This window comes from Muntiacus reevesi, chromosome X, assembly GCF_963930625.1.
Source record: "Muntiacus reevesi chromosome X, mMunRee1.1, whole genome shotgun sequence".
Lineage (NCBI taxonomy): Eukaryota > Metazoa > Chordata > Mammalia > Artiodactyla > Cervidae > Muntiacus > Muntiacus reevesi.
In genome coordinates, this window is record NC_089271.1 from 130,701,293 (window position 1) to 130,727,325 (window position 26,033).

Below are 26,033 nucleotides of genomic sequence, written 5' to 3' on the forward strand. Positions count from 1 at the left end.
AGCCCCTTGGTAATCTTGTTAATGGTTGCTGCTATATTATCATGCCCTTGCTTGTATTTGCTTTGTAATTATAATCATTTCATATGTGTAGGTATGTTTTGTTGCTGAAGACTAGAAGTTACTCCTGGGTCAATATTGCATCACATATCTTTATAATCCTCCTAAAGTACTTAGCCCAGTTTGGTGGTGCCCATTGCAAACACTAAAGCAGAAAAGCAGAACGTTTCCTTCATACCTCTGGGAAAATACAAGAAGTTGGAAATTTGTTTTAGGAACAGTACTAGAGTTTTAAAAATATTTCTTTATAGCTTTCGGAAGTTTTTAAAAAGTTGTTCACCTCAAGGAAAATCAAGAGTAACTAACATCAACTATTCACTCTCGGTTAAGAATCTGTTAAACTCACCTGTCACCTCTAAACTCACCTGATGCGAAGAACTGATTTCTTGGAAAAGACCCTGATCTGGGAAAGACTGAAGGCAGAAGGGGATGACAGAGGATGAGATGGTTGAATGGCATCACTGACTCGACAGACATGAGTTTGAGCAAGCTCTGGGAGTTGGTGATGAACAGGGACGCCTGGCAAGCTGCAATCCATGGGGTCGCAGTTGACTGAGTCAGACAAAACTGAGTGACTGAACTGAACTGAAACCCTAACTGATTGGACTACAGATGAGATTTTCTTGTGTGTATTAACTTCTCTTCTCCATAAAACAGTCTGCCTCAGTGGCTGGAAAAATGAGTTATTTTGATATATTTCAATAGGACAAGTTTCTGAGAGTTTAAAGATTTTGGCCAGTATATATATAGCAATAGTTTTCTAACTCAAATTAGTAATAAATGACCAACACATAATTTTTCTTTGGAAAATAAATTTAATAGGGAAAAATACTTCCAACATACTGAAAGTCTTTCTGTGTGTGTATAAATTAACAACTTAATATTAGATATTGCTTTTTAATGCATAGATAGGCTATTCAAAAGATACAATTACATAAACTTGACATAGAATCCCCAAGGTGGAATAAACCCAAAATTTGATTTTAAAAAAATCTAGTAGACATGATTAGCCCAAAGTGCTTTTTTAGTTACATTGTGGGTCTGTGTGTGTGTCAAATGTTCTATTTGATCCTTTCTAGGCAACTGGGACATGCTGTGAGAATAAGTTGACTAAATAATTTATTTTCTGGGTAGGCTTGCAAAGCAAGTTAAAAAGGCAGAGAATTCAGGACATTTGAACTATACATGACTAACTGAAAGAAGGTCTTCTAGGGCATAACAAAGCAGTCATGGTATAAACTACCTTCTAGAAACACAAGAAGGTTTCAAATTTAAATAAAGAAGGCTGGATCTACTATGACGGTGGTAACTTTTAAATGTTAAATGTTTTCATTTAGTTTCTGGTAAGGCATAATTTACATCATAGTGTGTGCACTCTGAAGACAGCCAGGATTGTGAGTTCTAGAATGACTGGATTGGGAAGTCTCAAGTGAATCTGGGTGAAACTAGGCTGCTATGGCTTAGTGTAAGCTGTGAGCCTGTGGCGGAGCTCCAGCATGCTGTCTGCCCAGTCACTTCAATAGCACGTTGCTCTGAGGGGTCATGGCCAGGCCCTTTCTTTGGTGTTGCATACACTGACTATTTGATGCTTTTGAACTGTGGTGTTGGAGAAGACTCTTGAGAGTCCCTTGGACTGCAAGGAGATCAAACCAGTCAATCCTAAAGAGAATGAGTCCTGGATATTCATTGGAAGGACTGATGTTGAAGCTGAAGTTCCAATACTTTGGCCACCTGATGCGAAGACCTGATACTGGGAAAGACTAAAGGCAAGAGGAGAAGGGGATGACAGAGGATGAGATGGCTGGATGGCATCACTGACTTGATGGCCATGAGTTTGAGCAAGCTCTGGGAGTTGGTGATGGACAGGGAAGCCTGGCGTGCTGCAGTCCATGGGGTCACGAAGAGTTGGACACAACTGAGTGACTATTTATATCCAGAGTGTAAACTGTACATTTCATTACTGCTAGTTTTTGTTATAAAATCACGGTGGTGCAGGTGTTCACAGGGCCATCACTCTGGAGCTCAGGTGTGGCCAAAACTTCTCATTTCCAAGAGTAGCAGACAGGAGCACCCTCTCGTCACTCCATGCTTGCACAATTCTGAGACTCCATTCTTCTCTGATTGCAACACGCCTTCAATCAGTGCACCTCTAGTTCCATTCAGTTTTAAAGAGTTGGTTTTTTAGACTTTAGTTGTCCAGTTTTGAAGAATTTATTTAATTCCCGTAACTCCTGGGGCTTCAAACTCTGATCCACCCCTGGGGTCAATTTATAGCTCAGAGGAGACATGATGTAACCATTTTGGTAAAGACAGATTCTCTTGCAGAACTCAAAGGTGCCAAACATAACTCCAAAATATGGAACTATCTGTAGAGAAAAAAAATGAAAATCATGTGAAAATCTTAAAACATCAATGCATCTGCAATCACCTTGGATCAGGGTAAACTGAGATAAAGGCTGTAGACAATACAACATGGTCATTCTTTTTGGAATCAGGGAAGATGGAAAAATGCAAGCCGGCCCAGTGAGGATTGGGGAGAGGAGTGGCAGAGCCATTGAAAGGCCTGCCCCGGGGAAGCCTGGGTGTGGGTTGATATGCATGTAGACAATCTAACACTGCCTGTCAACATACACTTGCCTTTTTGTGGCCATGCCACGCATGGTTTGTGGGATCTTCGTTCCCTGACCAAGGATTGAACTCAGCAGTGAAAATGCTCTGTCCTAACCACTGGACAGCTGGGAAATTCCTAACATAATCTTGTCTTGATTAGAATCATTTCTATGCCAACCAGTGCAAGGTTAGTCCACAGTTCTTAACCTTTTTTTCTTTTTTTTAAGTCATGGAGTTCTTTTGGAAAATGGTAAAAGTTACGGATCCTTTCCCCAGAGAGACGCACAGATGCCCATATGGACACATTTTTTCATACAATTTTAGAATGGGGGTTACAGTCCTTTTAGGAGTCTGTGAACCTCCCTGTTGGGAAGCTTGACACTAAATGCTTAGCTCCTCTGGGATGGGGTATCAGATGCCCCAACACTGCACAGGGTCCCCACTCTTCAGGGCTGACAGCCAGCCTGCATTCACAGGCTCTGTGCTAGAGGAGGTGTTTCCAGGCAAACTAGAGGGAGTGGCAAAGGTGTAGAAAAGGGTGGCAGTGGCAGAGGCGGACAAGTGGGAGACTGACCATTCCTCTCACCTTCAGTAGGTTGGCTGCCAATCCATTCCAGAGCCCCAGGACCCCTTGGGCTTTCACTATCTGCCGGAAGCAGTCCACTGCTCCTGAGAAATGGACATCCACTCCTCCACCATGGGGAAGGTAGGGGCTCTGAGCCTGGTAGGAAAGAGAAGATGGGATGAGGTGATTTAGTCACTGGGAAATAATGGTTTTGTCAAGCAGCCAAGGTCTCAAGATTCAATGTCCTGGCCAAGATGATGATGAAGAATGGCCGCCACAGGACTCTATCTTTTCTGTAGGCTTAGAATGAGTATTAGTGTGCAGGAAAGCCATGACACCCTATTCACATGTTTGGGGCTATTGTTCTTGGAAGGAAGCAGCTATTCTGGACTGACTCCACTTCACACTTACCACTGCCTCTCAATCTATACCCTCTGGACGTGGTAGACACTTCTCAGGCCTTTAATCTTTTTTTTGTTTTTCATTTTCATTTGTCTTCTTTATTAGCTATAAGGATTTAACACATATGCTATACTCACAAACAGCTGCAAGCTGCCAAGGATACTGTTTTACATTAAATGGGTTGTAACAGAGACTTTAATCTTTTTTAAATGCCTTCTGTTTCCTTGTCTTAACTGATCCCTCCTCTGTGAAGCCCTCAAGTGGGGGCTGCTCATTTTCCCATCTCACAAATGTCCTGGGATGGGTAGCAGAGGGAAGGGCATTCTTCCAGCTCCTGCTTTCTGTTCCCAGACTCTGGCCACTCTCATGTCAAAAGCTCTCAGCTGGAGTTGGTGGCACTAAACCACACTCGTTGCTGTTTTCAGTTACTGGCCTCCTGGCCACTCTTCTACACTCACTGAGGCCTGTGACACCGAGTAGCTCCCCCTCTTCCACACTCACCACCATCATAGAGAACTTTAGCATCTACAGTCATCCCATCTCATACCTTGTTTCTAGACATAGGCATCAGTGATCCTCACCTTGACACCCCTTTGACCGCCCACTCCTTTGGTTACCCCATGGATTTCATCATCACTCCCAGTACCATTCTGGCTGACCACCAAAATGCCCCATCTCTGAAAGTAATTTTTTGTCCCTTAACAAAATAATTTTATGATCAAATGAAAGAACTTTTCAACATACCATCTACAGGCAGAATTGACACCACTCATCCAGTGTGAGGGGGACAGCCCTTTATAGCTGGCTTTCAGAAATGATGACACATTTACATCAAGCTATGCACCTACTTTGGTTCATTTCTGAGATGTCTAGTTGAGGTCAGTATAGCATTTTATTATGATGGAATCAAGCTTTTCCATGTGGGAGAAGCAATAGAGTATATGAGTCAGAGAAGCATAAACCCTGGAGTCAAACAGGTGGGGTTCTAGTCCATGGCTGCTCCACTTACTGGTCATGTGACCCTGAGTAACTCATCTAATCTTGTCAAGCCTCAGTTTCCTTATTTAGAAAATAGGAATAGTATCTGCTGTGAGAATGAATGAGATGTGCATGCAAAGTACTGGTGTCAGGCACATGGAAAGGATCAATAAATATGAGCTGAAAGTGAAAGTGTTAGTTGCTCAGTCATGTCCAAATCTCTACAGCCTTATAGATTATAGCCTGCTGGGCTCCTCTGTCCATGGAATTCTCCAGGCAAAAATACTGGAGTGGGTTGCCATTTCCTTTTCCAGGGGATCTTCCCAACCCAGGGACTGAACACGTGTCTCATGCACTGCAGGCAGATTATTTACCATCTGAACCACTGGGGAATCCTGCTATGATTATTCTGTACAAAGTATTCTAAATATCAGTGAAACCCCTAACCTGACCTATGAGTCCTCTGTCTCCACTTCAGAACTGCTTGGACCAGTGTCCTTATCCATCCTGCTCCCCCGCTCTCTGATGCCTATTAACCATAATCAGTTGGATCACTAACTGATCTAGTCACATGCCCTCTCCCTTGTCTCCCATGCTATTAGTTCCCTGTTGGCTTCAGGGTCCTCCTTTTCTTGTCCTCCCAGCCCTTCTTTTTGTTCCTCGTCTTAAAATCCTTGCCCTTCGTCCTTCAGCTGATCTCCATCCCCCCTCCCCACCAACCTCTTCTCTGCACCAAGCTGCTGAACACGAATCCACAAAAGGACAGATCGGCACCAGTGAGGCTTTGAGGTCTCTAGCCTCTGTGGGCCATCATACTGCAGGGCGAGCTCTGGAAGCATCATTTCCCATTCCTCCCAGTGGCTCTTCCCAACCTCACCACACACAACGCCCTGCACACCACACTGTGTCCTCCGTCCCAGACGGAGTTTGTGTTGTGCCGCAGTTTGTGGGGAAAACAGGTCATCTTTCCTTCCCACTGGTGCCCTGGATCTCACACCTTTGAATTCTTTTTGGCCACCTTTCTCAAGAGACCTGATTTCCTCCCTTAGCAAATGAATAAACTCAAGTCCCTCCCATATGAAAAAACGACTCCTTCCTCCAATCTTTGTCTTTTAGACTCTGCCCAATCTCGCGTTCCCCAAGTAACATACAGTAAAATTACCTTGTTTGGGTGTAGTTAGTTACATGAGTATAGACACATGTATAGATGGGCTTCCCTGGTGGCTCAGTGATAAAGAATCTGCGTGTCAGTGCAGGAGACGCAGGTTCAATCCCTGAGTCAGATCCCCTGGAGGAGGAAATGGCAACCCACTCCAATATTCTTGCTTGGTAAATTCCATGGAGAGAGGAGCCTGGTAGGCTTCAGTCCATGGGGTTGGAAGAGTCAGACACGACTGAGGACTGAGCATACATGCACGCACATGTGTAGATCTGTGTGACCACCCCTGTAATCAGGATATAGAACTGCTCCATTAGCCCCCAGAATTTTCCTGCTCCTTTATGATCACAGTCACTCCCACCCTAACCCAAGGCAACCACTGATCTGTTCTGTTCCTATAGTTTTGCTCCCTGAGAATGTCGTATAAATGGAAACATAGAGCTTGTAACTGTTTTGAGATGGGCTTCTTTCACTCAGCATGATGCCTTTAAGAGTCATCCATGTTGTGTTCATCAATAGTTTTTTTTTTTCCAAACTGCTGAGTCGTATTCCATTGTGCAGATGTATCATAATTTGCTTATCCATCTAGCTGTGGATGGACATGTCTTTCCCTTTCCATCTGCACTTCTTGAAATAGCTGTCTACTCTGGCTGACTCCACTTCCTTTCTTCCTACCTCCCCACTCTGCCCACCCATTCTGGCATCTGTCTCGATTACCCTGCTGAACTGATTGTGGCCAGGCCTGTCTCCTTTCCCTGCTCTTTCATAGTTGGTATAATTACTTATTTTCTTTATTGGTTGCTCCTACCCCCAACTAGAATTTCAGCTCTGTAGGAAAGGGATTTCTGTTCTCCATCAAGGCAAAGGGTGAACTTTGGGGTTAGGCCTTCCCCTTGAGGTATAATAACAACCAAGCACAGACCAGAGTATGAGAAAAGGAATGTGAAATGAACAAACTGAGTCGCCAGCCTAGAGTTACAGGAGCCAAAAATGGTCAGGGGTCTTTGGCCAATGTCTTTAAAGTGTTCATCTTAGCACTGTTCCGACATGGCCTCTTTTCCTTCCTACCCCATTGAGAAAAAACTGCAGTCAAAGAGATATTAAAGCCTCCTTTCCCTTAGAAAGAATCAGCCTAATTGCAAGGTTTGAAGCACCTCCTGCTACTGGAAGATTGAAATATTAAAAAGAGGAGATTGTGCTCATGTAGGAAATTAACTGTCTTATTCTGTTATGAGATAATATTATTGATTTATCTTCTACTGGTTCCCAGTAAAATAGCAAAAAGCCCCCAGTCATGAGTCAAGGTAATAATTTTGCAACCTGGGGTCCCTTACCACCACTAAAATAAGAAAACACTAACCAAGTTACATGAATTATATAACAGGTTCAGTTACAGTCAATTTGTGATGAATCAGGGGCCATCTATGGCCAATCTTGGGACCCTAACAATCTTTCAGATGTCTTTCCTTCACTCCACCTTTAGTGTGGACTATCGCAATGGACTATTGCAGCAGCATCCTTAGTAGTCTCTTTGGGACAGAAAAAGTTTGAGACTTCTTGCCTTCTGTCTCTATAGAGCAGCCAGAGTGATTAAAAAAAAATCAAATCTTTTTACTCACCTGCTTAAAATATTTTAATGACTTTATTAAAGCCACTGAGAATAAATATAAATTTTTCACTGCTGTCTGTAAGCTGTAGTGGTAATATTGTAATAAATATTTAACAACTGGTTCTGTGGGTGGAGGAAGCCCTGAGTTGTAGCATTTCTTCATTTCAATGTTGTAAATACTCCCACCATGGCAGATTGCAGGCTACCAACTGTGAGGTCAACCAGCACCCAAATTTGCTGCAATTTAATAATCAGCTCTCTTGAGCTGGTAGGAGATGGCTGAACACATGACGCGAAGGCTCAGGCTCTGCATGACCTGCCCCAGTACATATTTTCAGTTTCATCTTGTGCCACTACACTTCAACTGCACTGGCCTTCTTCCTGTTCTCATCTGGCCCCCTCTCTGAGCCAGAGGATCATGTAACCAACTATCTACTTGACATCTCTCCAGTTAAATGTCTAATAAACACCACAAACTGTATATGTATTTTGACCTCTTTGCTCAGGCCCCAAATTGGAGTTACCCTTAAGTTCTCTTCACCTCTCATGTATACCACTCAAAACTCATCAGATACTGTCATTGCTTTGCTTCAAAACCTTCACCAACCCCCAATTTTCCAAAGGAAAACTTCCAGAAGGAGGGTTTTCCAAAGAAAACTTAACAGAATTCAATACTCTCTACAATTTAGCCCCCACCTATCTTCCCAGCATCATTTCCCAATATCACCCCATGATGGGTTAGCTTCATGTGTCAACTTGGCTAGGCCATGGTCAATACCCAGATATTTGGTTAAATACCAGTTGGGATGTTACTGTAAAGGTATTTTGTAGATGTGATTAACATTTAAGTCACTAGGCTTTGTTAATTTGATAAATTAGGAGTTTGGGATTAATATATACACACTACTGTATATAAAATAAACAACAAAGACCTACTGCATAGCACAGAGAACTATACTCAATATTTTGTAATAACCTATAATAAAAAAGAATCTGAAAAATAATATAAATATGTGTGTGTGTGTGTGTGTGTGTATAACTGAATCACTTTGCTGTACAGCTGAAACTAACACAACATTGTAAATCAACTATACTTCAATTAAAAGAAAGTCACTAGGCTTTTGGGTAAAGCAAATTACCCTTCATAATGTGGGTAGACCTCGTCTAATTAGTTGAAGGCCTATAGAGGGAAAAAGACTGATCGAGGTGCCCTGAGAAACAGTGAATTCTGCCTGCAGTCCACCTTTGGACTTGAACTGAAACATCTCCAGTCTTTTCTTTTCCTGTTTTGTGCTCCCTGAGGTACTGGTTAGACCTCTGCTGTGGGTCAGGCTACCTGGTATAAGTTATCTGGATGCAATCTCTGGGCTGGCAGTCAGCAAGCTCATGGGATCAGACACTAGGCAGTCCTCACTGTCCCAGCTCTTCAGGGTCTAATACCCTTCATTTCACATACCAGGCACTAATCAAATGTCAAACAAAATTCCCCTCAATGTCAGTGTCGCTAGTAGCTTTATCCAATACAACTGTTTACCTGTGACCAGGCTCAAATAAGCCACATGTATGGCCAGGAAATAAAACAATGGCCAATATTTACAGAGTTATAGGTGTCAGGCATTACACTGAGCACTTGACATGGACTAGCTCATTTAATCCTCACAGAAGCCTCATGAAATAGGCAGTATTATCTTACTAATCCAGTTTTATGGATGGCAAAATAGAGCCCGAGAAAAGAGAAATTTTCAAAATCAGACTGCTTGAAAAAAGTATCAACTTGAATCTGGGTCAGATTGAAGCTCTACCCCACTAAGCTACACTATTTCCAGTTAGATTACTACCTCAGCCCTCTGCAAACCTGTTACCACATATCAACCTTGAATGTGGGTGCCACAGCACACACGCTGAATGAATTCTTTATGCTAGGACTGGAGCTCGTGGTGGTGGTGTTGAGTCACTCAGTCGTGTCCGGCTCTTTGTGACCCTATGGACTGCAGTGTGCCAAGCTTCCCTGTCCTTCACTATCTCCTGGAGTTTGCTCATGGTGTGGTATGAATAAATGCCTCTACAAGGGTCACACTAAACAGATACCCAGAAAATGGATAACCAACAATGTCCTATTGTATAGTATGTGGAACTCTGCTCAATATTATGTGGCAGCCTTGATGAGAGAGGAGTTTGGGGGAGAATGGATACATGTACATGTATGGCTGAGTCCCTTTGATGTGCACCTGAAACTATCACAATATCATTAATCAGCTCTACTCCAATACAAAATAAAAACTTTTTTTAATTAAAAAAAAAAAAACAAATAGACACCCAGATTGCAAAAGCAAAATCATATTGCTGGTTGCCCCCTGGACTGAATGTCTGTGTGTCCCCAAAGTTCATATGTTGGATCCCTAATTCCTATTGTGATGGCATTTAGAGGTGGCAGGTGATTAGGTTATGAGGGTGGAGCCCTCATCAATGGGATTAGTGCTCTTATAAGGGGACACACAAGAGAAATAATGCCTCTCACTCCACCATGGGAGAAGACAGCAAGAAACTGGCTATTTGCAAACCAGGAAGTGGCTTCTCACCAGATACCAAACCTGCTGGCACCTTGATCTTGGACTTCCCAGTCTCTAGAACCGTGAGACATAAGTGCTTGTCAAGTCACCTAATCTATAGTATTTCTGTTATAGCAGCTCGGACTAAGATGTCCCCAGAGAAAGAAGGAATGGTATGGCCATATAGCCATGCTTCTCAACCTTTAGCTACATATTAGACTAAACATGGAAGCTTTTCAAAACCATCAATGATTGGGATCACCCCTGGAGACTGATTTAACTGACTTGGGGTGAGGTCTGGACATCAGCATTTTTGGCAAACTCCCCACATGAGTCTGATAGGCAGACAGGTTGAGTTTCACTGGCATGGGCCCTTCATAGCACACAGCAGCTAAGGCTAAGACCTGAGCCCACCCCCCTGCTGCTGATCGTGAGAGTGCCTGGGCAGTGAGAGCACATGGGCACTGAGGCCAGACTGCTTAGATTGAGACCTCAGTTTGCCACTCACTAACCCTGGGACTTTGAGCAAATGTCTTGACCTACCCGAGCCTCAATTTCCTCATCTGTAAAATGGGATAATAATAATAATGCCTATCTTATAGGATTGTTGTCAAGATTAAATGAAATACATGTAAAGTGCTTAGAACAGCATTTGACAAATAGTAACCACCATTATCATTACTATAGAGTATTTCAGCTTGGAGAAGAGGGAATTCCCTGGCAATCCAGTGGTTAAGACTCGGTGCTTTCACTGCCAAGAGCTCAGGTTCGGTCCTTGGTTGGGGAACTAAGATGCCACAAGTTGTGCAGCTTGGCCAAAACAGAAAACCCCCCAAACCTAAAAAGCCCCCCCAAATACCCAAACAACATCAGCAGCAACAACAACAACAACAAAAACCAAAAAACCTCCCAAAGCTTGGAGAAGAGACAAGTATACTGAAGACTAAACCAACCCAGGAGCCTAGAATGCCCAAGCTGTATCTTACTAGTAAAGAGATACAAAGCATATCAGGTTACTAGCCACAAGGCCCTGAACTTAAATTCTCCCTCCATACAAACCCAGGTGACTATCCTGTAGTGTCAAGTTCAGATCTGCCAGAATGGACATGCAGTGTTCTACAGCAGACATCACTTGAGAAAGCTGAGTCCTAGATCTGGCTCTGCCACCATTTGCATCGCCTTGACCAAGTTCTTGAATTCCTTGAACCTTCCTTTCCTCACATGTCAGGTTAAGAAGGCTGGAACTAAATGACCTTGAAGGCTCTTTCTTGCTCCTCTAATCCATGCTGCTGGTCCTACTCCACACTCCTTCCTGCCCCAGGACTTCAAATCTGTGCTTCCCTTTGCCTAGCTAAGTCTTTCTCACCGATGAGACTAAACATTACTTCTGCAGGGAAGTCTTCCCAGATCTCCAGCCTAAGTCAGGAGCCCAGTAAACACTTTTGGTCACCTGGTACTTCTCTTTCATGGCATGTGATACAGATTGTAATGATCTAGTGTATAGTGCTTCCCTGGTGGCTCAGACGGTAAAGAATCTGCCTGCGATGTGGGAGACCTGGGTCCGATCCCTGAGTTGGGAAGATCCCTTGGAGAAGGAGATGGCAACCCATTCCAGTATTCTTGCCTGGAGAATCCAATAGACAGAGGAGCCTGGAGAGCTACAGTTCATGGGGTTGCAAAGAGTTGGACATGACTGAGCAACTATCATTTTCACTTTCAGTGTATAATTATTTCTTTCATGTCTCCCCACCCCCCATACCTCATAGACTAAATACCATGAGGGCAGTGACTATGTCTATCTTGTTTATGGTTTTGTTCCCAAAGGCTACCAATATGCTCAGTGCCCAGAATGTGTTTAATACATATTGAAGGAAAGAAGGATTGGATTTGCAGTCAATGGAAATGATAGGTAAACACTTCAAGGCAATGTGCTCGATTGTTTCTGTGATAAACTCCCCAGAGGTCTTCTACCAGAGGCAATGTTTTAGGTTTTTTATTCTTTCCATGAGTACTGAAATAATTAAATAATACTTGTGAAGATGTAAACTCATATTCCCTTGATTAGAGCAGTCCTAATTCTAGGAATCTATCCTACAGATACATTTGCCCATGTGGGAAATGATGTATGTTACAAGGATTTTTGTTGCGGCATTGTTAATAACAGCAGCAAACTGGAAATAATCTGAATGTCTATCAAAGAGGTAGTACATCATACTATGGAACACTATGCCACCATTTAAAAGAATGTGGCAGTTAAATCTGGACTGATAAGGTGCCATCTCCAAGATACATTTTAGGTGGGAAAAAAAACAGTGTAGAAGAAATATGCATGCTGCTGATTTTCTAAAAACAAAAAGAATATAAATATGCATGTTTATGTATGTCTTTGGATAGACCATCTTCGGAATGACTAGGTAAAAAACTGGAAACAATAGGGTTTTCTCTGCAGAGAACTGGAGGGGCCAAGGGACAAAGGTTGGGGAACACTAACTTTTTAATGGGCACTATTTGTGCCTCTTGGATTTTGTTTCAAATGCGTATGTTCCCTATGCAAAAGGTAGAATGTTAATTGTAAAAGAGCATTAATCAAGACAATAAGAAGATAAACCACAGGCTAGGAGAAAATATCGGCAAAAGTCATATCTGATAAGGGACCGTTATCCAAACCATAGAAAGAACTCTTAAAACTCAACAATAAGAAACAACCCAATTACCACTACACATTAACTAGAATGGCCACAATCCAGAACACCGAGGAATACAGATACTGGTGAGGATGTGGGACAACAGTAGCTCTCATTCATTACTGGTGGGCATGCATAATGGTACAGTCACTCTGGAAGCCAGTTCGGTGGTTTCTTACAAAACTAAATATACTCATAGCATAAGAGCCAGCGATTGTGCTGATTAGATATTGGTTATTTACTTAAAGGAGGTTAAAAATCTATGCCCTCACAAAAACCTGCACATAGTTGTTTAAAGCAGCTTTATTCTTCATTTCCAAAGCTTAGAAGCAACAATATGTCCTTCAGTGTGTGAATGGATAAATGAACCAGTATCAGGCAATGAAATATTATTAAACTGAGAAAGGTATGAGTTACCAAGCCATGAAAAGAGACAGAGGATATTTAAGACGTCATTATACATTTGCATAAATCCATAGAATGGACAACACCAGGAGTGAACCCTAAGGTAAACTTTGAACTTTGGGTGATTATGTTGTGTCACGGTAGGTATCAGTTGTAACAAGTGTTCCACTCTGGTGGGGGATGTTGATACTGGGGGAGGCTGTGCATGTGTGGAAGCAGAGGGTCTGTAGAAAATCTCTGTATCTTCCTCTCCATTTTGCTGTAAACTAAAACTGCTCTAAAAAACCCAAAGTCTTCATTTAAAAAAAGAGTATTTAAAAAGAGAGACAGAGGAAAGAATACACAAAAAAAGAAGAAAAGAGTCTGCTAGTTGGCGCGAACAGAAGCTCATAACCTTTCACTTGTTATTTGGAAACAACTTCTAACTTCTGCAGTAATATAGGACACAACCTGAAGACCATACCATCCAGTTTCCAAGCTGTCTGAGAATGTATATTCGTGGAAGGCAGTTGGGCTTCTGTTTGTTAGCAAATCCCAAGGAGTGAAACAAGCCAAACAAACAAAGAAACAAACAAACAATGGTATTAAAGTAAAAGGGCCTTTATGTCTTGTGAGCCACACGGCTCAAGTTTCTCTTGGCAGAGCTAGGTCCCCCCAAATTGTCCTCATACAGCTGAGAAACACCCTGGCTTCTTGGGCGGGGGGAGGGGGGTGTCCACGCAAGCGGGTATAGGCAGCTGCTCCCGGCTTGGCAAGCCTACAAGCCATCCCCCATAATGACCCACTCGGAAAGCCCACAATGACATGGGGACAGCGAGGAAATGGACAGCAGGCTAGTATTTTGCTTGGGAAGAGAAGAGAAATAGTTCCCATGTACCAGCTGGGGGTGGAGGTGGGGAAATCAAAAGTGCAGCTGGACCAGACTCGAGAAAGCAATTGAGATGCAGGCATGGGAGCAGCGGAGGGAGGCCGTGGGAGTGTGTGCAAGGCAGAGCCAACTTTTAGTGTTACCTTCTAAAATTTTGTTTTTATTTTTTGGCCACACCCCACAGCTTGTGGAATCTTAATTTCCTGACCAGGGATTGAACCTGGGCCCTTGGCAGTGAAAGCACCAAGTCCTAATCACTGGACCATCAGGGGTGTCCCCGGTGTCATCTTGACAGGGAGTGAGACTGCGTAGGAAGCTTGCAGGAAAAGATTTGGCAGATGCCAGTTTTCAGCAGGCTGGGAATATACAGACACATGCAGTAGCTGCACCCAGTGGCCTCTGGGTAAACACCTGTTAAATTAACCCAACAAATGAATGATCCACTCCACTACCATCCCTTCTCACCATTATCTATAGAGATGGGAAGATCTTTTGAGGTCTTGCGATGCTAGCTCATTTGTGTGTTTTTAGTGATCATAGAAAACACATAAACACACCTGGCCTGGCTTTTGTAGCTTTAATCAGGCCTTCAATGCCTGAGTAGATTCTGAAGAGATGCTTCAAGAATAAAAATAGTACCTTAGCTTTATTGAGTATTTATCATGTGTCTGGCTCTGTGTCTGCATTAACCCCATTCAGTCTTCTCCACAGAAATATAAACCAGGCACTAGGCTTCTCCCCGTGTTTTTCTTTTTTTTTTTAAGATTTTTAAAAATTTATTTTTTTAGCTTTATAAATGTTGAATTTTTTTCCCAATTATTTTTATTAGTTGGAGGCTAATTACTTTACAATATTGTAGTGGTTTTTGCCATACATTGACATGAATCAGCCATGGATTTACATGTTTTCCCCATCCTGAACCCCCTCCCTCCTCCCTCCCCATCTTATCCCTCTGGGTCATCCCAGTGCACCAGCCCCGAGCACTTGTCTCATGAATCCAACCTGGACTGGTGATCCCCATGTTTTACAGAGGAGGAAAGATGAGGTTCAGAGAGGCAATGTGGTTTACCCAAGTTCACACAAAGAGTAAGGGGCAGGGCTGGCATCTAAAGCCCACACTCTGGACCACAGAGCTAGTCTGCCAATGAAAGCTTTAAGATAAACACAGCTATCAAAAGCAAATGAGCAGGGGAACTTCCCTGGTAGCTCAGTGGTAAAGAATCCGTCTGCCAATGCAGGAGACACAGGTTTGATCCAGGAGGATCCCACATGCCGTGGGGCAACTAAGCCTGTGCGCCCCCAACTATTGAGTCTGTGCTCTAGAGTCTGAGAGCTGCAACTAAAGAAAAAAAAAAAAGCCCACGCAACAACGGAGACCCAGCACAGCCAAAAACAAGTAAATTATTAAAAAACAAACAACCACCTCCCCTAACAAATGAACAGGGACTTCCCTGGTGTTCCAATGGTTAAGACTCCCAATTCAGAAGGCATGGTTTCAATCCCTGGTCGGGGAACTAAGATCCCATATGCCACATGGCGTGGCCAAAAACAAACAAACAACAAAAAAAGAGACAAACAAACCTCCAAAACAAATGAATAACATCTATGTGAGGGAAAGGAGGTAAAAACTGGTGCTGCGTTTCTAAAGCTGGCTTGATGCCAGCAGAGGGATTCACAAACCCCAGTGTGCATCTCCCTCTGACAGCGGGGCCTACAGATGAGTGCTCACAGCTGTGGGCCTTTCCTGGGACTCCCCTCCCTTTCCTGTCTCTCTTCACCCCAACCCTGGAGGCAGGGGGAAGGGGAGCTCCCGTTTTAGCTGCTGTTATTGTCCAGCTGGAACTCAAAGAAGTCTGCTTAGCAGAGGCTGGCCATTTCGATTCCCAGACTTTATCTCTTGGAAGGAACAAGACAATGCAGGTCAGGAGGAAAGGGCAGAGTGATTTTACAATGAGTGGAATTAGGAAGGCTCCTCCCTGCAGCCCCTGCCCCCCCCCCCCCATGCCTGCCCTCTAGGGGATAGTCTTGTTTCCATGATCAACAACTGCCATCCCTAAAGTATTTAGGGCACTCTACACCTTTGGAAAAAACAAAGGGGAGACTTCTTTCCTTACACCTTAATGATGATATTCAAACAAAGCCACCTGGCCTGAGGGATGTCCAGACCTCTACCAGGATCCGAAAAATGTCCTTTTTTTCCCCCCTCAGAATGCCAAGGCAATGCTACTGACTGAGGCAGAAGCAGTCAGTTCCCAAAGGGCCCAGCCCCCAAAGCAAAATGATGGCAAGATGCAGTGAACTCAAGGTAACGTTCCCATCCTCTCCCATGACCCCGAGAGCTGAGAACCCAGCAGTGTTTGTATTTCTGGACCAGTGGGTGAGTTGGCTGTGCTGAGGAAAAGAACTCTAGTCCTCCTGATACTAGATGCCATGTCAATCAAGAAATGCTGAACTAGGCAGAACACCTGAAACTCATGTAGCACTTCCTGGCAGTGTGATGAGAATAATCTACACTCTCTCATGCTGGGGCTTTGCACCTGCTCTGCCATGGGCTCGGTGAGCTGCTGGGGTTTTTTTCCCAGTCTGTCTGAGCGGCATGGCCAGTCTGAGGTGGCCAAAGGTCCATGGCTGCTGAATGTTCTCTGCTCCTCATTTCAATCTGCCGGCTTCAAGCCTTCCGTTGTCAGGCTGCCAGCGACCAAAGAAAGCCAGGGCGCCTGGTTTTCCAAAGATTTTTTTTTCCCTTCCAACTGAGTTAACCATTCCTTGGCCAAAGCCACTCTTGTGCCCGTTTCTGAGCTTGCGTGCTGTTTATTTTTTATTTTTCCAACTGAGGCCAAGCGTTCCCAAATCTCAAGATTAGATTTCATTCTCTGTCATCTTGAACTAAAAAAAAAAACAAAACAAAACCCCTAACTGATTACTTAGCATCTAGGAACAAGCCTCTGGAGCCCTGGTGAATAAAGCATGGGCCTGAAGGAAAGACCTGATTTCCTAGCCCCCGAGCCACTTGGTAGCTAAGTGAATGCTGGGCAAGTAACTTACCCTCTCTGTGCCTCATGCCTCATTTCCTCACCTAAAAACTAGGGATACTAACTATACTTACTTAATAGGGTGGATGAAGAGGATGGAATGGGATGATACACAGCCTGGTCCACATTACAAGATGAATAAATTGTAGTTATTATCACTTTATTGTCATTTCTTATTTCTGGGGGAAGACTTCCCTGTGGTTACCTCCTCCAGACATATTTTGTCCCCATCCTTATGCCAGATCTAGATCTGTTCCTTCATATCACGTTTACTGAAATCAACATGCAAGTACAAACACTATGATGCTGATTCATCAAGCACAAAGTGGTGGGAGGCTGTTGTGAAGAGAGGGTGTCCATCAAGACTGTTTTTCTCTGTCCTTTTAGCATATTTACTTATCTCGAAATGGTGACAGGTGTTGGAGCTGAAATACACAGAACAGGAGAGCTAAGGCTGGGGGTGGGAGATAGTGCGTTATCAGAGCAAGGATTGCAGGCAGTTTGAGGTAGGGGACAAAGCTGAGGTTTCCCTAGGTTAGCAGGCAGGAAAAGGCAGGCTGTTCTTACCTTCACACAGGGCAGGGATGAGCACACAGGCTTGGGGCTCACCCAGCAGCAGCTGAGGTTCAATTCTGTACTCACAAGGCAGTGGGAACTCAGAAGCCAGCCCTGAACTTTATTCATTTTAAAACAAGTATCAAGTGCCTGCAATATGAGGTTATGTGCTATGGGGACAAACAGATGTGTTAGACACACGTCTCAAAGGCAAGGAGCTCAGTCTGAAAGGAATCATGAACACAGAAGATTATGACACAAGGAAGCATGTGACATGGGCCTGCAAGCTATAGAGAGGAAGCTATGGGCGGTCAGAACCGGGAACCTCTTTCCTCTTGAGAAGGTGAGAGAAAGTTTCAGGAGGGAAGGGTGGAGGCGTGCAGCAATGGTGGAGAGATGGTAGAAGTTGGGGTATGTGGAGAAATGCTATGGAAACTAAACCAGCTGGACCAGAGTGTACACACAGGCTAAGTGTATTATTTAAAAGGGGTTGAAAAGTGAAAATCAAAGTGTTAGTTGCTCAGTTGTATCTGAATCTGCAACCCCATGGATGGTAGCCTGTCAGGTTCCTCTGTCCATGGGATTCTCCAGGCAAGAATACTGGGATGGGTTGCCATTTTCTTCTCCAGGGGATCTTTCCCACCCAGCAATTGAACCCAGGTCTCCTACATTGGCAGGCAGATTCTTTACCATCTGAGCCACCAGGGAAGCCCTAAGAATGATGGAGTGGGTAGCCATTTCCTTCTCCAGGAGATCTTGCCAGCCCAGGGATCGAATCTGGGTCTCTCCTATCACAGGCAGATTTTTTTTTTTTTTAACCGTCTGAGCCACCAGGGAAGCCACTAAAAGGGGCTGTTCAACCACAAAGCTTCTGGAACAAAATATGCCCTTGGGGGTGGGGGTAGTGACAGTGAAGACAGCATCTGTAGTTATTGACAGAGCACACTTTTAGTTAACTTGGATTTTCCTACCCCCCAACGCCCTCCAAAGTGGTTTAGAACACCCTCATTTGTGGTTTTACAGAGGCAAAACACCTGTCTTGATCTATCACAATAGGACCGCTGTTTGAGGGGTAGGAAAGTGAACTCATTTATCAAATGAAATCAACAGATATGTGCTGTTTTAAGTCAAAAGAGTGCTTCCCAGGTGACTCAGCAGTAAAGAATCCACCTGCCAATGCAGGAGATGCAGATTCGATCCCTGGGTTGGGAATATCACCTGGAGTAGGAAATGGCAACCCACTCTAGTGTTCTTGCCTGGAAAATCCAAAGGGCAAAAAGAGCCTGGTGGGCTACAGTCCATAGGGTCACAAAAGAGTTGGACATGAATTTGCGACTAAACAACTTGAGAAGAGCCAGCCACCACGAGGCACATCTCAGGTGAGATGGAGGTGGATGCTCCAGGCAGAGGTGACAGGAATGTGAAATACACTTATTCTTCAGGGGGATGGAGGAGAGGGGTTAAGGAGATCATTTTGATTGAACTGGAGGCTGGAAAAGGCAGAGGTTTAAAAAAAAAAGTCCTGTTTTGTTTAGCTCAGGCAAAATCTGACAACTTGTATTTGCCAACGTTGAAAGATTGGGGGATCTCACAAGAAAATCGGGATTTTAGGCTCCCTTGAAAAATGGGCCCACATTTCTAAATGACATCTACCATTTGGAGAAGGGGAACTCACTGTAGCCTCCAATGGCCCACTTTGTTCTGTGCTGCGATTCGTATTTAGATGCTGATCACATTTTGTAAGCACAGTGCAGTTAGCTCTCCAGAATGCTTCTGAAAGCCAGGACGGCTCAGAGTGCATTTGCAAGCTTATTCTTTAGGAGGTGAGTGTCACGTTATTCGGGTTTCCCTACTTTCTCTTTTTTCCGTTACCTCCAAGTTCTTGCCAGCATCTGATTGTGCAACTCCTGATAGAGGGGGCCTCGGTGCAACGAGGGTGGCGAAGTTGGTAAGGGTGGCCTGCCGGGCCAAGTGGCCCAGCCTTTATTCTCAGGGCAATAATGGACATGACACAGGCAGATCTTAAGAAAATTCATCTGGCAGAAGCCCATAGGCTGGGCCGGAGGAGGCGGAAATGAATATTGATCCTGGTGATGCAAGTTACTCAGTTATGAGTGTGTGGACTTGGGCGGGCTACGGAACCTCTTAGTGCCTCACTTTTCTCCTCTGTAAAATGGGCTTGATAAGAATAGTACCAACCTGGCAGGTCTGTTGCCAGGATTAAAATGAAATAATAAGCATACAGCATGTAGCACAGTGCCTGGTTGGTACATCAGTGCCCAATGCTTATGATCATTTTTAGAATGAATCCTGAGATCAATTGGAAGATTACTGCAGTAGTTGACGTATGAGCTGATAAGGTCTCAAAGGAGGGAAGGGACAGTGACAAAGACCAACACGGGAGTGTTAGGAATGAAGACCCAACTGGGTTCAAGGCTGACTGGGGGAGGGGGAAGAGAGACAACTTGTGGGTCTGCAGCCTGGGTAAGTGGGGAATGACTACACTGAAATGGAGAACCCTGGGAAGACAGTTTCAGGAGAGGGAGAGGTCAGTTTGATACATACTTCAAGGTGACCTGGAGAGGTGTCGGCCAAATGGCAGTGTCCAGCAAGCGATGAGAAGTGCAGGAGTGGGGCTGGGGAAATATGGCTCAGGGTTGAGGAAATATGGTTCAGGGCTGAGGATGTGGGTTATGAACATGAGGAACCCAGAGAGGGGAGAGGCACCCTGGAGGGAATGGATGAAGCTCTGTGCCCAGTTCAGCATCTCGGTTTGAGCAGCTGGGGCCTCTCTTGACCCAGAGACAGTGCATATTCTGCTCAGTCAGCTGTGCCACTTGGATACCACCTTTGTCCTTCATCTTATGTGCTTTTAGTTCAAATGCTGACCGGGCCTAATCCTGCTTGCCTTGTGAGCCCTGATGGGGTCAAAGTCCCCTGTGCAGAAAGTGACAGGCTAACACTTGGTTTTATGTTTGATGAAATGAAGATGCCTAATATGGACTGTAGGGAGGCGGGGGAGGTCAGGCAGAATTGTGGGGGATCCAGCTTGTGGCTCATGATCTTCTCAGAAGGCCCACCGTGTTCCAAAGCTCCACCTTCTCAGCTGCTCCCTGGATTTTCCCAGCAGTTCTCTCTCTTTTTCCACATAAACTGTTCAGAGAACCATTTGCTCAGGACTCTCCAGTCCTCATGGAGGCAAATCAATCTCCATCTACTTGTTTCCCTTCTACTTGTTCTCTCAGTATACTAAGTGCTGTCAGCCTCTTCAGTCCCAAGCTCTGGGTTAGGTGTGAGAGAGACAAAGGTGGCAAGGCTGGGTGTACCTGGAAGAGCTTGAGTTGAAATGCGCTGAAGTGTGGCCAAGGGCATTTCAGGCACAGTGGTCTTGGGGACCACGAGGGCACACGAGGTGGGGGGCACCTCATTGTATGTATGCACAGGGCTGACTCACCCCCTTCCCACCAGCAGCCATCCCATCAGAACATGCACATGCATAATTTTATTTACCTCTCCAGTCTCTAGCATGCCAGCCAGGAGCCAGGGTAAGAGAAAGAAAAAGGAATAAAATGAGTGTAAGCACGGTGAAGGGCTCAGCTGGTTAAACAAGACTTCTGATTACTGTCATTAGCGCTCAAAAGAGTTCCAACCCGACGTGGCATTAAACGGACAGATTGTGTGTGTATGTGTGTGTCTGGATAAAGCATATATATTAGAAGAACGAGACCTTCAGACAAAGTGGCCAGGCAGTGTGGGGGTGAGGAAATTTCCTGTCCAGCTGGTTATCTAATGGACACCTGACGTTGATTTGCTTCCTGATAGACAGTGTAAGGAGGAAAGCCAATGGAATGGAAATGTTACCATTAAGTGTGCTCGGGTCAGAGGAGCCTGGCTGCCCTGCAAAGCTCTCTCCTTATACATTCAGCTGGCAAACCTTGCCTGCTCCCCAGGGGGAGGTGGGGGGACTTAGGAATGCTCTCTCTTCTTGGAGAAGTTGGATTGAGTACTTTAAAGGAACAAACAACCGCAATAGAATTTAGGGCTAGCCTGTTGTTTCTAGGTTCCTTATTCTCCAAACTGAAGATGTATTTTGAGCTGGGATCAGGAGGTTGTAAGCTGGACAGTGATCACCAGCGGCAAGGCTTCCATACCCTCAGGTAGTGCTTAGTTACGCTCCGTTACTGCAGCGACATCTAATGGTCAGAGAAAGCAATGCATATTTGCATTTAAAAGCAGCCTGTGGTTCTGCCTCGGGAGGTTAATTTTTTTTAAAGTAGGTTGTCATATATGGAATTTAGAAAGATGGTAATGATGACCCTATACACGACACAGCAAAAGAGACACAGATATAAAGAACAGAATTTTGGACTCTGTGGGAGAAGGCGAGGGTGGGATGATTTGAGAGAATAGCATTGAAACATGTATATTACCATATGTGAAATAGATCGCCAGTCTAGGTTCGATGCATGAGACAGGGCGCTCAGGGCTGGTGCACTGGGAGAACCCTGAGGGATGGGATGGGGAGGGAGGTGGGAGGGGGGTTCAGGATGGGAAACACATGTACACCCATGACTGATTCATGTCAATGTATGGCAGAAACCACTACAATATTGTAAAGTAATTAGCCTCCAATCAAAATAAATTAATTTAAAAAATAATGTAGGTTGGACAGGGTATTATTGTTTATTGTTATTGTTGGTTAGTCGCTAAGTCGTGTCAAACTCTTTTACAATCCCATGGACTGCTCCCCTGCCCTGTCCATGAGATTTCCCAGGCAAGAATACTAGAGCGGGTTATCATTTCCTTTTCCAGGGGATCTTCCAGATCCAGGAATTGAATCCGTGTCTCCTGCACTGCAGGTGGTCAGGGAAGCCCCATTATTGCTTATTAACTCCTGTAAAATAACATTTTGACTGCGACCCTAAGAATTCACTTCCTGAATCTTAAGATGACATTTATGTTGTCATTCATAACTGGATGTTAATCATATTTTATGAAAACCAAGCAATTGCCTCTTTGAATTTTTTTTTACAACCATCATGACTTTGCACTATTTTAAAGCTTCTTGTTGGAGCTCTGTGTATGCATTATGAGGAAGGTTTCTATCGAAGGGAAAAGATGATCAAATTTTCCTCCAAATACCCACTTCTGGGCTTCCCTGGTGGCTCATGGTAAAGAATTCACCTGTCAATACAGCACATGAGGGTTCAATCCCTGAGTTGGGAAGATCCCCTGGAGAAGGAAATGGCAAACCACTTCTTGCCTGGAAAATCCCATGGACAGAGGAGCCTGGCGGGCTACAGTCCATGGGGTCACAAAGAGTCAGGCACGACTTAGCGACTAAATGACAACAACCCACCTCCACTATATAGTAAATTATTGTGGTAAATATATATTTTAGAGTAGAAGGTGGTGGTGGCTAGATTTCCCCATAAGAGGTCACTGTTCTAGCTCTTGGGTGAAGAAAGGAATGCTAAAAGTTTACAAAGAAGATTGAAACCTCTATTCCCATATTTAGATGTCATTGAATTTCATCTGAAACCCTTTGTGATACTGTGATTTATAATAAGAAATATACACTTGATCTTCGTCCCCATTTCTGGCACAGAGCTCCTATAATATTAACTTGACATTTCCTAAGTGATGAGAGCAATAAAGGTGCCTTGGTATTCATAACAAACCCCTTTCAGTCACACCTGAGTTAATGTTAATACAGTGACTTTTGGAAAGCATCGAAATGGATGGAGTCCGCTTGCCAGTAATCCAGTGAATAAACTAGTTTCCTGAGTTCTGTGAGCCACTCTAGCAAGTTAATCAGATTCAAGGACGGGGCTGTGTGAACCTCTAATTTATACTTCAGAAGCTCAGGTGACAACCTAGATTTGAGATTGAGAGGGTAACAGGCAGGAAGGCCAGGGGTCCCCAAATGGAGGAAATAGGCTGCAAATGTCAGACATTTTTCTCTCTCTTAAGCGGCAGGAGGAAACGAATTAGCAACTAGCAATAGTTTTTTCCTTCTCTATACAAATTATACAAATTTAAAAGGAGGTTTCTCTTAAAATACTGTGTTGCCATAATGACACTTGGTTTCACCTGAAGCTAACTGTTCTCAAACCTTGAGTTAACCAATAGTTTTCTTATGGAAATGTTTGTCTTAAGCTATGTTAATGTGCTATGCATTTACCCCAGACTCGATCTTCTGCCAAATGGCTCAGAACGTACTTGATAAACCAGTATGTTAAACTCAGATATTGTTCCCCTAATCTATGTAAACGAAACTATTTGTATGGTAATCTGCCCTTCTACAAGATTCAAGTCAATCATATTATGGCCTGGGATGAATCAACTGGTGCCAAGATTATCCCAAAATGCAATTTATGGATGAGGGGCCTGGTGCCATTCTAAGTTTTAAGACATTCCTTTCTTTTCATTAACAGACTGCTAGTGACTATATAATATCCAGCTGAATACTAGCAGGGGGGGTAGGGTTTCTGCCCCCTTCTGATGCCCATGTCAGAAGCTTTCTCTATCTCCTTTATACTTTAATAAAACTTTATTACACAAAAGCTCTGAGCAATCCAGCCTCGTCTGTGGCCCCGGATTGAATTTGTCTCCTCTGGAGGCCAAGAATTCTGGCGTCTTATCGTTCAGCAACAACCTTTCAAGATCGGCATCTGAAGTGGGGGGCAGTCTTGTGGGACTGAGTCCTTAACCCAAGGAATCTGATGCTGTCTCTGAGAGTGTCTGAATTGAGTAGAATTGTAGGACTCCCATGTGCCATTGGAGACTTGCTTGGTATGCGGGAAAAAGACCCACAGACTGGAGTTGGTCCTAGAATCTAACCCCTTTTCACTGACTACCCCAAACCCTGGGTTTCCCAGGTGGTAATAGTGGTAAAGAATCTGCACAATGATGCAGGAGACACGAGAGACAAGGGTCCAGTCCCTGGGTCAGGAAGATTTCCTGGAGAAGGGAATGGCACCCCACTCTAGTATTCTTGCCTGGATAATTCCATGGACAGAGAAGCCTAGAGGGCTACAGTCCATGGGGTCTCAAAGAATCAGACACGACTGAGTGACTGAGCACACACATCCTAACCTCTAGGTCCTGGGTTTGGGAAGGCTTGCTCTAGGGACGAAGTGAGGTGACAAAACCTTGAACTCTGCATAAGGAACACTAAATTGTAAGAGGTTCCAGAAAGTGCTGGGTAGATGCCTCTGGCTTTACTATTTCAAAAAGTGATCCTCAAAGCATGGAAGCCAGTGATATAAGCAGCCTTAGTCTCATCCATCTTTTGATGGCCAAACAGCGAAAGCCCATTTTCACTCCTGACAGGAAAAGAAATTCTGAGGGCCAGGATATTAAAAAATGAGTAAAAAGCTTGTAGTATACCATACTTCTTTCCCACTCAACTTCACCCTGGATTTTTTAAAGAAGCTATCTTTTTTAGAAAGACCATACTTTGGCCACCTGATGTGAAGAACAGACTCATTGGAAAAGACCCCGATGCTGGGAAAGATTGAAGGCAGGAGGAGAAGGGGACGACAGAGGATGAGATGGTTGGATGGCATCACTGACTCAATGGACATGAGTCTGAGGAAGCTCCAGGAGTTGGTGATGGACAGGGAAGCCTGGTGTGCTGCTGTTCATTGGGCTGCAAAGAGTCAGACATGACTGAGTGACTGAACTGAGCTGAATAATTATTATATGAAGAAATCAATTTTTCTAAGAATTGACCATATGAAGTTGCCCTTTGGGTATGTCAAAAAAGGCTGTTGGCAGTGTCATATGGTTCAGTGTAAAAAAAGAAGACTGAAACTAAAGGGGAGACATACTGTATTCCTCAATAAAGACAGAATATTTTATGTAAATTATTCCAAGTATGTAAGTTTAACATAAATTCAGTCATAATCACAAGGTAGTTCTAAAGTTCATCGGAAACAACAAATGACTGAGAATAATCAAGGGAAGGTTGAAGAGTGTTGAGTGGGTAGATGCCTTGCCAGACATTAAAAACTATTATAAAGCTTTAGGAATTGAAATAGTGTGGCACTGGCATGAGGACAGGCTGACAAATCTACAGTTCAGGATACACAGCCCTGAGACAGACCCTATAACATATATACATCTAGGATGGGCTAAAAGTCACAGAACAAAGTAGTGGGGAAAAGAGATGATTTCAAAAATGGTGCTTAAACAATTGGTACATTATTTTTGTTTTTAAAGTCAGGTGATTACCTCACATCACATCACAAATAAATTCTAAATACATTAAAGTGATAAGTGTAACAGTTACAATAAAAATATTTAAAGAAATATATCAGTGAATAGTCATATGATTGTGGGATGGGGTAGGTCTTTTACACAGAAGAGCAAAGTTAAAAACCCCAGAATAGTAACATGTATATATAATTGCATAAAAATTATAAAATATGTACAATAACAGCATAAATGGCATTAGAAGCCAAATGTCAAATGCATGCAGTAAACGACCAAGGGTTAATATCTTTAACATAAAGACTTCTTACCAATTAGTGAAACAAAAAAGCTAAATAGCCTA

At 43.8% G+C, this 26,033-nt stretch overlaps 1 protein-coding gene and 1 non-coding gene across 2 annotated transcripts in view; both read right to left on the reverse strand.

Moving 5' to 3' along the window:
* Positions 1–852: 852 nt before the first annotated feature.
* The window catches only part of SLC25A43 (solute carrier family 25 member 43), a 41,343-nt gene continuing 16,162 nt past the window's right edge, over positions 853–26,033 (reverse strand). The window contains exons 4-5 of the mRNA XM_065916412.1: positions 3,254–3,388; positions 853–2,423 (exon numbers count right to left, since the gene is read on the reverse strand). Of these exons, the coding sequence (XP_065772484.1) occupies positions 2,223–2,423; positions 3,254–3,388 (336 nt within the window). The 3' untranslated portion in view covers positions 853–2,222. The remainder of the gene's footprint in view (positions 2,424–3,253; positions 3,389–26,033) is intronic.
* TRNAE-UUC (transfer RNA glutamic acid (anticodon UUC)) lies at positions 14,086–14,158 on the reverse strand. The gene has a single exon. It is a non-coding gene; the product is annotated as a tRNA-Glu (tRNA).